We start from the raw sequence: 16,199 nt of genomic DNA on the forward strand, positions 1-16,199 counted from the left end.
AATCAGGCTCCAAGCTGTTAGCACAGAGCTTGTCGCAGGGCTCACAAACTGTTGAGATCATGACCTGGGCTCAAACTCACCAACTGTGAAATCATGACGTGAGCCAGAGGAAGTCAGACACTCAAACAACAGTGTATTGTCTTTGTAGCACCAATGTAACTATTCAGAAGCTTTTTTCCTCCTAGTTTTCTTGTTGTTGGTTGTAAATTTGTGGAATAAGCAACTTTCAAGTGAATTGTTACTGTATAAAGAAAGTAGATTAAAAAAATTAAAAAATTAAAAAATAAAGAAAGTAGATAAAAAAGAGAGTTGGGAATAGTTGAGTATTGAGAAACAGATCAAAACCTATTTTGACTACAACTGTTACAGTAAAAAATAGAGAGCTGGGGGTGGAAATCATTCATGGAATGATTCATGGGATGGGAGGTGGTGGGATGTTGCATTTGTATTATAGGACTTGAAGATTGGCTAATGTTGTCTCCTTTTCCCTTTGGTGAATTGATCTAGTTTTCTCTCCTTGCTTGATGAGGAAGCATTTCCCCTTCCCCAAAACCAGATTTGATTAAGGTATTTTATATTTTCTTTAGTCATCCGTTTTAATGTTAAACCTCACAAACTTAAAGAAATTTAGACTTGACATAATGAACATATGGATTCTGGAATGTTGCATTTTATTGCATTCAAATACAGAGCATAAAATAAACGGTGGAACAATAAGGAGACAATAGGCTATGTGCAGTGAGTACTCTAAAAACTGGCTAGTGATCACAGAAGGAACATTTAGTCCTTGCTTATATACCAATACAGCTTTTAACTCCCTCCTTCCAGCAACTTTTGTCTGCGATACTCTACGTTAGGAGACATTTAAAAAAATTATATTTCTGCTTCCTAAATCAAGGGCACAGTACAACGTCCACTTGGAAAATCCCTCCTCTCCCAACACCTAGCACGGTATTCCTTTACGTTCTCTTTTAAAACTATTGTTCTAAATTAGAGTTCTAAAATGTTTCAGTCTAAAATTCAGAGTTCCGTTAGGAAGCTTGCTGGAGATCTGTTCAGTACCCACTTCAGGCTTCCCTGTCACTTAAGACAATTTCCTAAATCAAATTCGTGATGTGCTTGGTAACTGCCTCGGTTCTCTTTTGAACCGCGGCCACAGGTTGTCTCGGCGGCCAGGCCTCTGGGGAAAGCGGGAGAGAGCTGGGCGCCCAGCCTGCCGCGGACACCTGTTTCAGGCACTGCCGCGGCTGCGGGAAGAGAGCGCGCGGCGAAGGGCACGTGTAGGTGAACGCGCACGCACACACGCGCCCGGCCGCCCCGAGACGCGGACGTGGGGAGGGGGTCGCCGCGTTCTCACAGGCGGCCTGGGTTACATAAGCGAGCGGGGCAAGGAAGGGGCTTCGCGTGCGCGGGGGCTCGGGCCGTGCCTGCCTCGCCCCCGCCCGGGTCCGGTTGTGGTCCTGCGGGACCGGCCGCCCACGCCGCGTGGGGGACACCGCCGCAGCCTTGCGCCTGCCCGTGCCAGTGGTCGCGGTGGCCCGTAGCGGCCGCCTCCAGACGCGCGTGGCTCTCGGAGAAGGCGGCGGCCGCGCTCCCGCCGCCGCGCCCCAGGCAGCAGAGCATCCGCTTGCCTAGGCTTCTCCCGTCCGGGCCTACGGCGCCGCAGGCTCGAGGCTATGAGCCCCGAGCCGGTCCCACCGCCGCCGCCGCCGCCCCAGTGCCCCGGCTGCGACTGCGGGGAGTCTTTCGCCAAGCGCCTGGAGAAGGGCGATGAGGCCTTCCGCGCCGGCGAGTATGAGATGGCCGCGGAGCTCTTCCGCTCGGTGCTGGCCGGGCAGGCGCAGCCGGACCGCGGCCTGTGCCTGCGGCTGGGGGACGCGCTGGCCCGTGCCGGCCGGCTCCCCGAGGCCTTGGGTGCGTTCCGCGGGGCGGCGCGGCTCGGGGCGCTGCGGCCGGAGGAGCTGGGGGAGTTGGCGGTCGGCCTCGCGCGCGCCCTGGGCCAGAGAGAGTGGAGGCTGCCGGCTGCGGGGCCGGGCCGCGCCCCCGAGGAGCCGCGTGGGGAGCAGCCGGTTTCGGCGCCCGCCGCGCCCGGTGATCTGCTGGGCTGCCCGCGCTGCCAGCGGCTGCTCCACAAGCCGGTGACCCTGCCGTGCGGGCTGACGGTGTGCAAGCGCTGCGTGGAGTCCGGGCCTGTCCGGCCGCAGGCGCGCCGAGTCAACGTGGTGCTGAGCGGCCTGCTGGAGAAGTGCTTTCCGACCGAGTGCCGTGTGCGCAGGCTGGCGGGCCAGGCGCGGAGTCTGCAGCGCCAGCAGCAGCCCGAGGCCGCGCTGCTCAGGTGCGACCAGGCTCTGGATCTAGGTAAGTCGGCCTTGGGAGTTGGCCCGCCGGCCTGCCCACCTGTCGACTGCAGGGGTGGGCGTGGAGAGCTTTGTTCAGGTGTAGGGGTTATTCTCTTGATAAAGGTGGTAAGATGAACCTGCACCCAGAGTGGCTGGTGTCAGAGGGCAGGTGCACCCCGCTGGTTGCGTCTTTTACCTCCGCAGCCGGTACCTCCGCAGCCTTCCTGAGTAACCCTGTAAGGCCAGGACTGTCTTTTACTCCCATCTCAGCTGTCCAGGAGTGGGAGGATGACCTAGTGTTTTTACTTGTCCAGCAGGAAAGTGCAAATAACTAACACCCTAGAGGCGCACTAGGACCTTTGCCTTGTGATGTGGAAGGATTTGCTCTGGGGGTTTCAGCTAATGAATCCAGGAAGGATCGCCTTCCATTCTGCTTTTGTTACTTGTACGTTCTCTCTCAAAGGGCATTAGATGTCGTGTAATTAGCTTATTAGTTACATTAACTAGTGTGTGTGTGTTTAAGTTTTAAAAAAATAACTGAAATCTGTGACCAGCACAAAGGATCTCTAATTTCCTACCCACCCCCCCACTCCAGCCCACCTGTTAAGAATATGTAATTTAAAAGACCAAACTTCCTGTCATCGTATTTGATTCCCACTGCCATATGCTCTATTGACAGTTATTGGGGTGAAGTGTGTGTGGAGGGTGATTTGGCTTCACTGTTTTTTTTACAGGTTGTATGTGATTTAAATCACTGGCCAAGAAGACTTGGTTTAATCTCTGTTACTAAGAGTCTTGTATGCTGTACTCATCCATTTTATTTTAAATTCAGAGTTAAGGTTTTCCCTTTTTGAGAGCACACCTATATCTAAGTTGGGAGATGCTTTGTTGCAGTAGAACAGTTGAATTGCTTTATGTAAAAAAATATTGTGTACCATTTCTGCAGCCAGTATATTCCATACCTTAATATGGCTGCATGTTTCTGAACTTTTGTCCATCTTGTTCATGCACGTGCAAGGTGGAACAGCACTGTCCAGTGGAAATACTGTGTAAACCACATATATGCAATTTTAAATTTCTAGTAGTCACATGTAAAAGGTAAAAAGAAGCAGATGAAATTTATCTTAACACTATTTTTTAAACCTAAACATTCAAAATACTATTTCAGCATACCTTCAATATAAAAAATGATGGAGATTTTACTTTTTTTTTTTTAAACCAACCTTTCAAATGCATTATGTGTTTTACATGCACTGCCCACCCCAATTTGGGCACAAATTTTTCATCAGAAATACTTGCTTTATACTTAGATTTTTTAATATTTAGAGTTGAAAAACTAGGTTGGCATATTGAAGTTCCAAATTAAAAGTTTTCCACTAGTCAATAGGGTATCAGGTTTCAAATTTAAATTTCAATTAATTAAAAAGTTAATAACTTTGTTCCTCTAGTCCCATTTTAGTTGCCCAGTAGCCACATGTAGCTAGTGGCAACTGTACTAGTGGAAATCTAGAACTTTTAAAAACAGCTGCTGGAAATGTAGAAGATCACAATACCAACTGTTGGAGAAGATGGATAAAATGAGGATTATCATATATACTGCAGATCTGCGAATTGTACACCTGGAAAATTGCTTGTAGTATCTGAAAATATTAAATGTGACTTTTGGCCAAGCAGTTTCAACAAGGTGCATGTATATGTGCACTGAGAGAATTACAAGAATGTGCAAGAGTGTATATCCTTATTTAGAGATAGCCCTGAAGTAGAAGCAACCCACATGTCCAATAAGAACAGAATGAATGGCTAAGTAAGAAGACAATAAACGCCTTTTCTAATACTATATAGAAAGAAAGTAAACTGGCTACAGACACACACACTACAATGTGGACAAATCACAAACATAATGTTGGGTGAAAGAAGCCATACTCAAAGGCATTTTTATGATCTGATTCTATTTTTTTGTAAGTCCAAATACGCAAAACTATTATAGCATGTTGGAAGTAAGGGCAGTGGTTACCTCTGGGGGGGGGGGGGGGGTAGGGGGGACAAAATATTGGCAGATTGAATCCAGTGATACACTTAAAACACATCATGGTCAAGTAAAATGTCATTATTTAATCACTGTCAAATGTTTAATCATTATTAATCAACCAGTGTAATTCACTGCATCTACAGAATAGAGAATGGATCTCTCAGGAAAGTTGGAATAAAAGGGAATTTCTTAATGTTAAGGAGTATATACAAAAATCTGTAGCAACCATTGTAATGATGAAATATTGAATGTTTTACTACTGAAGGAAAAGGTTGACAAGGGTGTTCACCTGCCATCACTGCCATTCATTCAGCATTGTATTAAGATTTTAGCTAGTACAATGAGAAAATAAAAGGTATTAAGATTGGAAAAATAAAACTTACTATTTGTAGATGACATGCTGGAGTACGTAGAAACTCCAGAGGAATATTTGAACTGTTACAGATTATAAGCAAATTATCAAGATTGTTGACTATAAGGTTAATATAGAAAGATCACTGATATATATACCTAGTAAAAAAACAAACAGAAAGAAAGCCCATTTATATAACAAAAATTCTTTGGAGTAAATGTTGAAATATCTGAAAGTTGTTCAAGACCTCTACACTGAAAATACAAAATATTTCTGGGAGAAATTACAATTGACTTAAGTAAATGGAAACATATGTTATTTTCACAGACTGCAAAACTCAGTATTGATGTCAGTTCTGTGCGTATGGAACTATAGATTGAGTGCATTCTCAGTCAGAATTTTAGCTAGGGGTTTTGGTGGAAGTTGATGAATGGCCAAGGCAATAATGAAGAAAAGTAACAAAGCTGGAGAACTGATACTGTAAGATACCTGAGACTTACTATAATGTAGCTGCAGTAACTAGCACAGAGTTGTATTGGCCCAAGTTTAGACACATAGAAACTGACTCTCACATACATGGTCACTTGGTTTGCTACAAAGATGCCAAAAGAATTCAATGAGGGAAAAAGTCTTTTAAATAGTCTAAGTCTGTTGCATATCCATTTGGTAAAAAAATGAACCTAGATGCCCACTACACACCATACATGGAAATTATAATCCCATATCTAAAATCATACAATATTTTCATGATTATTAGGTAGTTGTTTTTTGTCTTAAGACACAAAAAACATATCCATACAGGAAAAGATAAATTCAATTTAAAATTAATAACTTCTCTTCCTTAGAGACCCCCCCAAAGAGTGAAAAGGTGATGTGTATTTGTAATATATCCAAATGAAAATGCAAATCCAGAATGTTGAAAGAATGCCTACAGTTCAACAGGAAAATAGGAAGTCTATCTAAATAATAGGCAGATTGAACAGATGCTTTGTAAACTGGATCTCAAATGGCAATAAATATATGAAAGGGTGCCCAAAGTAATTACTGATCAATTGAAAATTTAAACTAAAATATTACTACATGTCTTTCAGAATGATGAAAATGAAAGGGTCATGGTACCTCGTTCTGGCAAGTATTTGAAGTAATCGGGACTCTTAACAATCCTGTGGGAAGTGCAAATTGGTACAAGTTAGATATGTTTGGGAGTACCAAGTAAGTTTAAACATAGATATAACCTCTGGCACATTTCCACTCTTGAGTATATATCAAGTAGAAATTAATGCTTATGTCCACTGAAAGTAATATACAAGAATGTTTATTTCTAGATATATGTGCCACAAAAACATTTAGATAACAACCCAGTGGTAGAATAAGTATGTAAGTTAAGTCATACAGTGTATTATGCAACAGTTTATTAAAAAGAAAAAAACTGAGACATACAGCAATGTGGAGGAATCTCACAGAATGATACTGAGTGACCTATACAAAAGAGTACATTCTATTCATATAACCCCATGATAAGTTCATAAACAGGCTCAAGTAATCTAATGATGATAGACGTCAGATGGTGGTTCCCCTCAGGAAAGGTGTACTACCAGAGAAAGTGCACAAAGTAGCCGCCTTAGGTCCTGATCTGGGTGGTGACCATTCAGGTGTGTAGGTATATAAAAGTTTAACAAGATCACACTTAGAATTTGTGGCCTTGACTTTTGAGTCCTACATCACTTTGAACAAATAACCTCTGAGGAGAATTGCCGTTTATTCTATTTATTGGGACCACTACATAGCTGTCCTTGCTTTATGTCTCCACTCATTCAGCTCTTTCTAAATAATACTTGGGATGCCTAGGTGGCTCAGTTGATTACGCATCCCACTCTTGATTTTGGCTCAGATCATGATCTCACTGTGAGATCGAGCCCTGAGTAGGAGTCTGTGCTGACAGTGCAGAGGCTGCTTGGGATTCTCTCTCTCTCTCTCTCTCTCTCTCTCTCTCTCTCTCTCTCTCGCCCTCCCTCCCTCCCTCCCTCCCTCTCCGCCCACCCCCCCCCCCACTTCCATGCACATGCTCTCTCTCTCAAAATAAACTTATAAAAATAAATAACACTTGTACAGTTCTCTACTTCTCACCACTGTCCGCTCATTTGACACATTTTACACCGGTAACTAGCTCCCAACACTACGACAACTCTGGGTTGGAGTTGGAGGAGAACAGCCTTAGATTAACCCTAAACACAAATGTAGAGAGTAGATTATCTCTTCTCTTCCTCACAATGCCAAGTTCTCAGACTGTACTCTTTTTGACTCATTTCCCCATACAGGGGTTAATTGATAAAAACCCTTTGGATATTTGTGTCAGTTTCTTGGAAGGTGCACATGTGCATTTTTCTTCCATAAGCTGTCTTCATAACAAAGAATTTTAAGTTGCTTTTCCTCTTCCATTTATTTTTTTTAGTGATTCCTCTATAAATTTTTCTCAGTTTTACTAAGCTTAAGGCTTAATGGTTGCAAAATGTGTAGAGATTTATTAGAAATATTTTAAAAGATTAAATTATGAAGCTCTGGCTTCATAAATAGTAGAAGTCAACAGAGAAAACAGTCTGATTCATTCAGTGTCTGGATGGGAAGTGACTTTTTTGGACTTCATTAAAAATAGCCTTTAGAATGTGTGGAGTAGAGGCTTAAATGCATTTATTAGAAAAGAATGATTAAAAACAAATGCAAATGAAGAGTGTTTTTCACTGCAAAAACTTTGTCAAAATCAATTAAGGTAACACAAGTGTAAGCAAAGAGATAATGAAGAAAACATTAGTGAAACAAAAAGATTGAGTTGGTTAAGAAGTCAGAAGCTGGTTCATTACAAAGACCAACAAAAGAAACAAATGTTTGGCAAATGTAATGAAGAAAAAGCAAACCACAAACAGGAGGATCAGGAATGAAGAAGTAGCAGAATTGCAGATGTAAAGGAATATAACAGATTTTAAAGCCTATAAAAAAAAGGACAGTTTTAAGGAAACTATAAATTATCAAAATTTACCCAGGAAGAAATAAAAGCCTAACACTGACCAAAAATAAATGAAATAGAAGTGCTACTTGGGGCTTTTCTTTTGACAAACAAAACAAAACACTAAGAGCAAACAAGTTTTAACAAACTTTCAAGGAAGATAAACTTTCATTTCAGATCATGGAGAGATATGGAAGATTTTTCATTGTTTTATTTTAGAATGCATGAATGGGGTAGAGAGGTAGAGGGAGAGAGAGAGTTTTACGCAGGTCCACGCTGACATGGGGCTCAATCCCACGACCCTGGGTTCATGACCTGAGCTGAAATCAAGAGTCAGACACTCAACTGACTGAGCCACCCAGGTGCCCCACATTTAATTTTATAAGATTAATATAATCTTGATATTATAATCAGGTAAAGCCTAGGAAAAATTTTGTAGACTAGTCTTACATATATACATGGTTGCCAAAATCTTAAACTTGTCAGTATTTGAATCCAGCAATATAGTAAGAGTTAAGGTCAAGATGTGCTTATTCTAAGAATATAAGGATAATTCAGTATTAGACAAATTGTTCAATGTAATTCACTGTAAGGACAGATTAAAGGAGATATATTTCATGTAATCTCCCACATGTTGAAAGAGCATTCTATAAAATTCAACAGCCACTTGTTATAATGCCTATATATAAAACTAGGAATAGGAGGGAACTTACCTAATTTGATAAATATTCTCTGTCAAGAGTTTACAATAAGCATATTTCATGTTAAAACATTATACATATTCTTTTTCAAATTCAAGAATAAGAGCAAAATGTCCACTGTTGCTGTCTCCCCTGTTACTGCAACGTGGGAGTGAAAAGAAACACAAGAAATAAAATCTAGAATGCCACAGTCAAAGCTGATTGTTAGCATATGATATAGTTGTTTAGAAGATTCAAGCGGGAGCAAGGTGGGAGAACTTCATTCTCACACTTGCAGCAAGTGTATGTCTCAAGCTTGAACTATAGTTCTAGAAGCATTTTTTTGTTTGAGATTTCCAAAATCTCCAAAGGTTATTTCTGTATTTGATAATGCATTTAACTATGCAGTTTGAGGAGATTTCACTTAATCTTTAGTTGGAAATGATTAATCTGTAACTACATTTACTATATAATGACATACTAAAGATATAAGAAGAATCTAATAGAATTCTGCAAATAACTCCCAAGCAATCAAATGCTCAATTAAAAATTTTATGCTTGTGGATGGACATCCGTATTTTATAGTACCTATGTGTGTTTTCAAAGATGAAATACGAAAAATCTCATTACAGATCATAACCAACACATGGACATTTTCAATTTATTTTGATGATAGGGAACATTAACTTTGAATTTTAAGGAAAATGTTATCCCTTACCCAAATAATTCTGTTCGTGTACAATATCCTCAAGCTTCTAACTGGCCTGCAAAACCTAAAATATTTACTGTTTGATTTTAACAGAAAAAAGTTGATCCTTACTCTCACCAGTCAATGTCATTTTAAAGGATTCAACTTTTATTGTTAGATTCTCCTTTCTTGCCATTTCTTTCCTCTTTTTCCCCTTTTTTTCCTTGGCATACATTGCTCTATGAAACATATATGCAGCAATAACACAGTTACAAGTGGTGGCTGTAATATCTTTTTGTATGATTTGTTACGCACACTTGCTCAGTTACCTACATAAACTAAGGAGATGTAGTAGCATTTGCAAAGTTCCAAGTGGCTAGTTTGAGAAAGAGCCAAGGTCAAGGATTTGGAGCAAACTGAAATGGGTATTAGGTAGAGAAATGAGAACATATTCTAGGTACTGTACTTAGAATATTTCTTATCAATTAAAATGAAATGCTATAGCTGTATTACAAAGATCCTGCAATGAGTATATAGAGTGAACCAGGTCCAGCAGTATGAAAAATGGCTTTCATGAGCTCTGTCACTTTTCCATGGTACCTTGCCAAGTCAATGACTTCATATACTACATATCATAGTTCATAGAATCACTCTTGGCCTTTGCATAGCTAGGCTCTATCCATAGTCTCATATGAGCAGTTCTCAAGCTCGCTTCTGTTTGAGTACTCTAGGGAAAAGGCAGTTATTTTTTCCCCTCATTTTCCCACTTAACATACTATAGGTACAATTATGATGACAAGTCCACATCCATGCAGTTGTATAGGAAAGAAAATTATGTGCTTTTTTTTTTTAGTTTCTTAAACTATTTTATAAAATGTTTATTTTGAGAGGGAGAGAGAGAATCCCAAGCAGTCTCCATGTTAGAGTGGAGCCCAATGCATGGAGCTTGATCTCGTGACTGTGAGATCATGACCTGAGCCGAAATCAAGAGTCAGACACTTAACTGGCTGAGCCACCCAGCTGCCCGTTAGTTTCTTGAGCGGGACTTTCCTTGTGTAATTTCAAAAAATTATTTTCAATCATTTAATTTTTAATATGTAATTATAGCATTAGGATGCTTCAGCATTTACTCAGTATTATTGCAACTTATATTGTACCTAGTGTCTTTTTCTGGGTGCATTTCAACATTTATTTATTTTTGAGAGTCAGAAACAGCAAGCTGGGGATGGACAGAGAGAGAGAGGGAGACACAATCTGAAGCAGGCTTCAGGCTCTAAGCTGTCAGCACAAAGATCATGAATGGTGAGATCATGCCACGAGCCAAAGTCAGACGCTTGACCGGCTGAGCCACTCAGGTGCCCCTCTGGCTGCATTTTGAAGTCTTGCCAATCATCTGTTTTCCTGAGAGAAGCTGTGTAAAATATATTTATCAAGTTACTAAACCACATTATAATTTGAGGGAGGAAGTATTTATTTTGCCTTTATATTTACTTTCCAGTTTATTATTTTTAGTGACTTAAAGATTTGTTTTTAAATGTAGTCATTTTAATTTTTTTCTATTCCCTGTGTCTTTCAGTTCCTAGAGATAATTCGTTATTGCTGCTGCGAGCAGAGTTGTATTTAACCATGAAGAACTATGAGCAGGCTCTACAGGATGCCAATGCAGTTTGTCAGAATGAACCTCTCTTGACTAAGGTATTTGTATTGGCTGGTTTTAGAGATAAGAAATGTAAGTTTATGGGATTTTCTTAAGAATAAACTAAGATGACTGTGATGAGGTACCTACACACAGTGTATATATCCATCAATAATAGCAACGTAGCAATTCACTTCATGATAAACCAACTCAGTTTAAAAGATCAAAATGTTCCCAGCTTGATTTAATTAAGAAACACTAATTTAGATTATTCTTAGGAGATATTTAGCCGAATGATATACCTTATATACTAAATAAATACATAAACACAATGATAAAATTGGATAAATTTGTGAGTTCAGGGGAAATGTTTAAAATTATACTTTAAATAGGAAGATTCTAAAATAATCATGAATAACAGGCTCTGCTATGCAGGGAACATATAAATGTTATTAGTGAAAGGATGAATGTTTTGTATGTATTTTGGAATAATTTTAGTGTCTATGTTGGAAAGGTCTAATATGTCTGTGATGACACAGAATAAGCTTTGTTAATGTAATAACAATAGCTTAAGTTGCCCTTGAAGATTAAGAAGCCACATAATCAAAGTTGTAGCTTTTTTCATGAATCTCTGGAATTTTAAACCCAAAAGGGGTTTTGAAGTTTTAAAGAATTTGTGATGAAATTAATACCAGTTGCATACTCTGTTAGCTAGTAATTAAAAATATTTTTGTCCTGCTGTATTACTTTTTATCATTTTCATTTTAGAAACATTGAAGAGGCATTAATCCAGGTTAATAGAAAAGATGCCCTTTCCTTCCTTCCATCCAACCTTCTGTTCTTTAAAACTAAGTGTTTTCAGATTAGATTGAGTGTTAAATTGGAATTAGGGATGAGCCTTAGGATGGGAAACGAATGTTTATTGGGCCAAGTCCAGAAATCTGTATTCTTGCTTGCTTTACTAAAGACATTTTCTCCTCCTTTTTCTGATGACTTTTCTTCTATCCCTTGATCTGTTAATCTTCTGAGCTAATTTCATCATCAGTGTCTGAGCCTTAATTGTTATGAATTATAAGCTTAGTATTTCTGACTGACAGTAGACCTGTAGTACCCTGTGAAGCTAGTTTCTTCTCCACAATATTGGCCTTTCAGCTAAAAACTTGGCAGTGTGTCTGTGACAAAAGACAGACTTCATTACTACAAAGTTACATAGATAATTTTAACTGTAAGACACCCAGCAAATGCATCATTAGCTTTTGGGATTTTGGTCCTGTCTTTAGTATTTGTTGCAAATATGTGGGCCTCAATTCTTGATAAATGCTTAGTAAAGAACAGCTTTAGCAGAAATGTACCCTGATAAATAACTTTAAGATGTGAAGAATAGAAATTTGTTTCCAGGCTAACATCATAACTAAAAGATTAGGGCAGAAGCAACATTGTTAAGTATGTTGAAAGCACTGAGGGAAGGATGAAGTTGTCCAACTATGGCTGAGCTGAGATGGAAGCACTTGTAGAATCAACTGAGTTTTCTGTTGGGGGCTACCAGAGCAATGTGTTTTATCCAGGCAAAACTATCCTTTCAAGCTACCAGCCATGGCTGATACTGATTCACAACTTTTGGTACAAATGGAGGTAAGTTAGTGCTAACAAAATATTTGACCACATTCAGAAATATAAATAGGCATGTGATGAGTTTGACCTTATCTAAATGGGTAAGCATACCTGTGCTTTTTAATGTTCATAGAATCCTATGCTGGTAAAACATGTCTCAGTAGATTTCAAATCATTGAAATCTTGAAGAATATACTGACAATAGAATGAAAAGAGTAATCAATGATAGTAAAATATCCAGGAAATCCTTAAGTATCTATTTTTTAATTAGGTCACCTTTAAACAATCCATAGAACAAAGAAGAAATCACAAGGAAACCAGGAAATATTTTGAAATCATTGATAATAAAAGCACATTATATCTAATTTGTCATATGTAGCTAAAGCCACTTTTTGAGGGAAATTTGTAACATGAATAAATTATTAAAGAAGTAAGCTCTCAAATGAGTGATCTAAGTTTCCACCTTAAAAAAAACTAAGAAAAGAGCAAATTAAAACAAAGATAAGCAGAAAGAACAAAAAAAATACATAGAAGAGGTTGGAGTCGATAAATGGAAGACAAAAAACAATAAAGAGAAGTCAATGAAACAAAAACCTGTCGTTTTTGAAAAGATCAATGAAATTGATATATCTCACCAGACTAATCAGGAAGAAAGAGGGAATGCACAGATTACTAATATCTTGAATGAAAGTGGAGATATCACTATAGATCCCACAGACATTAAAAGGATAAAAAAGGAACAGTTTCATGAACAACTTTGTGTTAATACATTCAACAACATAGAAGAAGTTAACAAACTCCTTGAAAGACACAAACTGCCATTATCCATTCAAGAAGAAGTAGATAACCTCAATATTTAGAGAAATTAAAGTTGTAGTTAATCACCTCCCCCTGCCCATACCAAATATCAGGACTAGATGGAATTACTGTTGATTCTATCATACATTTAAGAAAGAAATAATACCAGCCCTTCAAAAATTCTTCTGTAAAACAGAAAACGAGGGAACACTTATTTTATGAGAACAGCATTTTTGTAATAAAACCAAGCAAAAATGTTAAAAAACAAACTTTAAACCACTATCTCTCATTATCTCATTTGAAAATCAATTTGTATTGGCAGACTGAAAAAAAGCAATAAATGAAGCTAAAGCACTTGATAAAATTGAACATCCTTCATGTTAAAACTTTGAATGAAATAGGAAGAGCAAGGGATTTCCTCAATCTGGTAACGAGCATCTATGAAAAACCTTACAGCAAACGTCATGCTTAATGGTAGGAAATGGAATGCCTTTCTACTGAGACCAAGAACAATAAATACGTTTGCTTTTACCACTTACCAATATGGTACTTGAGTTCCTAGCCAGGAAGGTAAAGCAAAAAAAAAAAAAAAAAAAAAAAAGGAAGAAATAAAAGGCATACATAATGGAGAGAAAAATGTTATACTGTCTATTCACAGTTGACATAATTGTGAGGAAATCTCAAGAAATTTATAAAAAGCTTGCATTGTACAAGGTGAATATGCAAAAATGAAACCAATCATATTTCAACACACCAACAAGAAATAATTGTAAAAATGAAATTTTAAAAATAATATTGTTAAAATAGCTTAAAGAAACATGACATGTTTAGTGATAAAGTTAACGAAGTACCTAACAGATCTATACACTGAAAACTATAAACCATTGCTGAGAGAAATTAAGTAGCACTTAAATAAGTATAAATACATACTAGGTTCATGGATCAGAAGACTCAATTTTAGTAAGATGACAAATTCCCCAAATAAATAGAGCTAATTTGCCAAATTCTGCAAAGAAGCCTATCAGAATTTTAATCGGGACTGTGTTGTTTTTATTTGGGGAATTTGTCCTCAATGTATATATGTATATATCTAATTATTCATTAGTACAAATTATATACATATGTATGTATGTGTGTATGTATGTATATGTGTGTATTTATGGAAATACAAGGGAAAGAATAGCCAAACAATTTTAAAATATAAGAATGGAGTTCCAGGAAATATACTACTTGATTCCAAGACTTCCTATAAAGCTAAAGTAAGGAGAATTGTGTGATATTTGCTTAAGGAAAGACATAAGATCACTAAAACAGAAGGCAGTCCAGAAATAGACCTACACATAAATGGCGAATTAGTTTTTTTACAATAGTGCAAAGATTTAGGGAAAAGATCATCTTTTCATAATTTGTAGTAAGGGGCAATTGCATATCTATTTGCAAAAGAAAAAATGAACCTCACCACTCTCTTTACATCATATATAAAAATTAATTCAAAATGGAGCATAGCCTTAAATATATAGGCTATAACTATAGAATATCTGAAACAAAATGTAAAAATCTTTGTCACTTTTTGTTAAGCAAAGACTTCTTAGTCAAGACAAATTGTAAAAGAAAAAGTAAATTGGTCTTCATCAAAATTGAAAACTTCTGTTCTTCAAAAGATACTGCTATAAAAATGAAAAGGCAGAATGGGAGAACATATTTGCGAGGTATATATCTGTATATAGCATATATAAAGAATACTTACCAACTCAATAATAATTTAAATACCTCAATTAAGTAACGGGCAAGGATTTTAGCAGATACTTCACCAAAGAAGACCTAGGAATATCAAGTAAACACATGAAAAGATGTTCCACATCATTAGTCATTAGGGAAATACAAATTAAAACCTCAAGGAGATACCACTCAGTACTCACTAAAATGGCTTAAATTTAAAATACCATACTAAGTGTGGAGAAGGATGTCCAGCAACTAAAACTCTCACACAGTGTGTGAATGCAAAATGGTACAGTCACAACAGAAGACAGTTTTAAAGTTAAGCATACACTTCCTATGTGATCCAACAGTCACTCTTAGATATTTCCCAAGAAAAGTAAAAGATATTAATACAGTATTCATAACAGCTTAATTCATAATAGTCAAAGACTGAATATAACCCATATGTTTGTCCATCAGCATGTAAATAGAGGCTATCACAAGATGGCAGACCAGGTGGTCCCAACACTTATCTCCCCCATGAAAACAACCAAAGCAATAAACAACTACAAAACAGTGAAAACTGTGGGAAAGCTCTGGACTACAGCAAAGCAGCAGCAGAAAACCTATAGAGCTCCAAAACTAAGGATGGTCACATAGAAAAGTGTAGGAAGTATTTTACTTATATCACTACATCCCCCAGTTCAGAGCAGCTCAGCACCAAGAAGGATCCCCTCAGGGATTTCACCACATAGGGTAAAGAGAACAAGAGGATTCCAGCAGTCCTTGTTTTCACCAGGAACTTCTGCAGTCTTTACTACTGAGGACCCCAGAACTCTTAACCAATGCTGAACCCAGCTGATGGAGCTGTCCAGAATCCTGTCTCAGGGTCTCCTTCCCAGGGCTGGAGCCATTGCTATGGTGACACTTGCCCACTGGAGCCCGAGTTATTGCTGTGCCCAGTTCTGCAGGACTGGGATGCCACAGGGCCTCACCATCTACAGGGACCAGAGCTACCTCTGTGTTGTGCCCCACCCCCCCTCAGTCCTAAGCCCTGTCATTGGCCCACCATTACCAAAGCTGAGCTTCTGCTGCTCTATGCCCTGCATCCTGGGTCCTAAGTGACAGCTTTTACCTGCTATCACTGGGTCATGTTGCCTTTGCTCTGTATCCCACCCCTTTGGTCCTGAGTTGGGGGCTGTGTAGCTGCTGCTGTGCCATCACTAGGGCCACACAGCTGCTTCTGTTTGCCCTACCCCTCAGTCCTGAATAGGGATACCTCTGTGCCCTGTCATCCCTGGGCTGTGCTGCTGATGCATCTTGCTTTCCCTTTATCCCCTTAAAGTAATGTCATTATATGAGTTTCC

General features: G+C 38.6%; 1 protein-coding gene across 2 annotated transcripts in view; it reads left to right on the forward strand.

The window, feature by feature from the left end:
* Positions 1–1,156: 1,156 nt before the first annotated feature.
* LONRF2 (LON peptidase N-terminal domain and ring finger 2) overlaps positions 1,157–16,199 on the forward strand; it is a 46,060-nt gene continuing 31,017 nt past the window's right edge. The window contains exons 1-2 of one of the 2 annotated variants that reach the window (XM_053890582.1): positions 1,157–1,280; positions 10,666–10,784. In XM_053890582.1, coding sequence (XP_053746557.1) covers positions 10,716–10,784 — 69 coding nt within the window. In that variant the 5' untranslated portion in view covers positions 1,157–1,280; positions 10,666–10,715. Of the gene's footprint in view, positions 1,281–1,596; positions 2,359–10,665; positions 10,785–16,199 lie in introns of those variants that run through there. The other variant, XM_019453977.2, reaches the window with a different exon arrangement.

The sequence above is a fragment of the Panthera pardus genome, unplaced genomic scaffold (genome assembly GCF_024362965.1).
Source record: "Panthera pardus isolate Hobbes unplaced genomic scaffold, ASM2436296v1 HiC_scaffold_25, whole genome shotgun sequence".
NCBI classification, from domain to species: domain Eukaryota; kingdom Metazoa; phylum Chordata; class Mammalia; order Carnivora; family Felidae; genus Panthera; species Panthera pardus.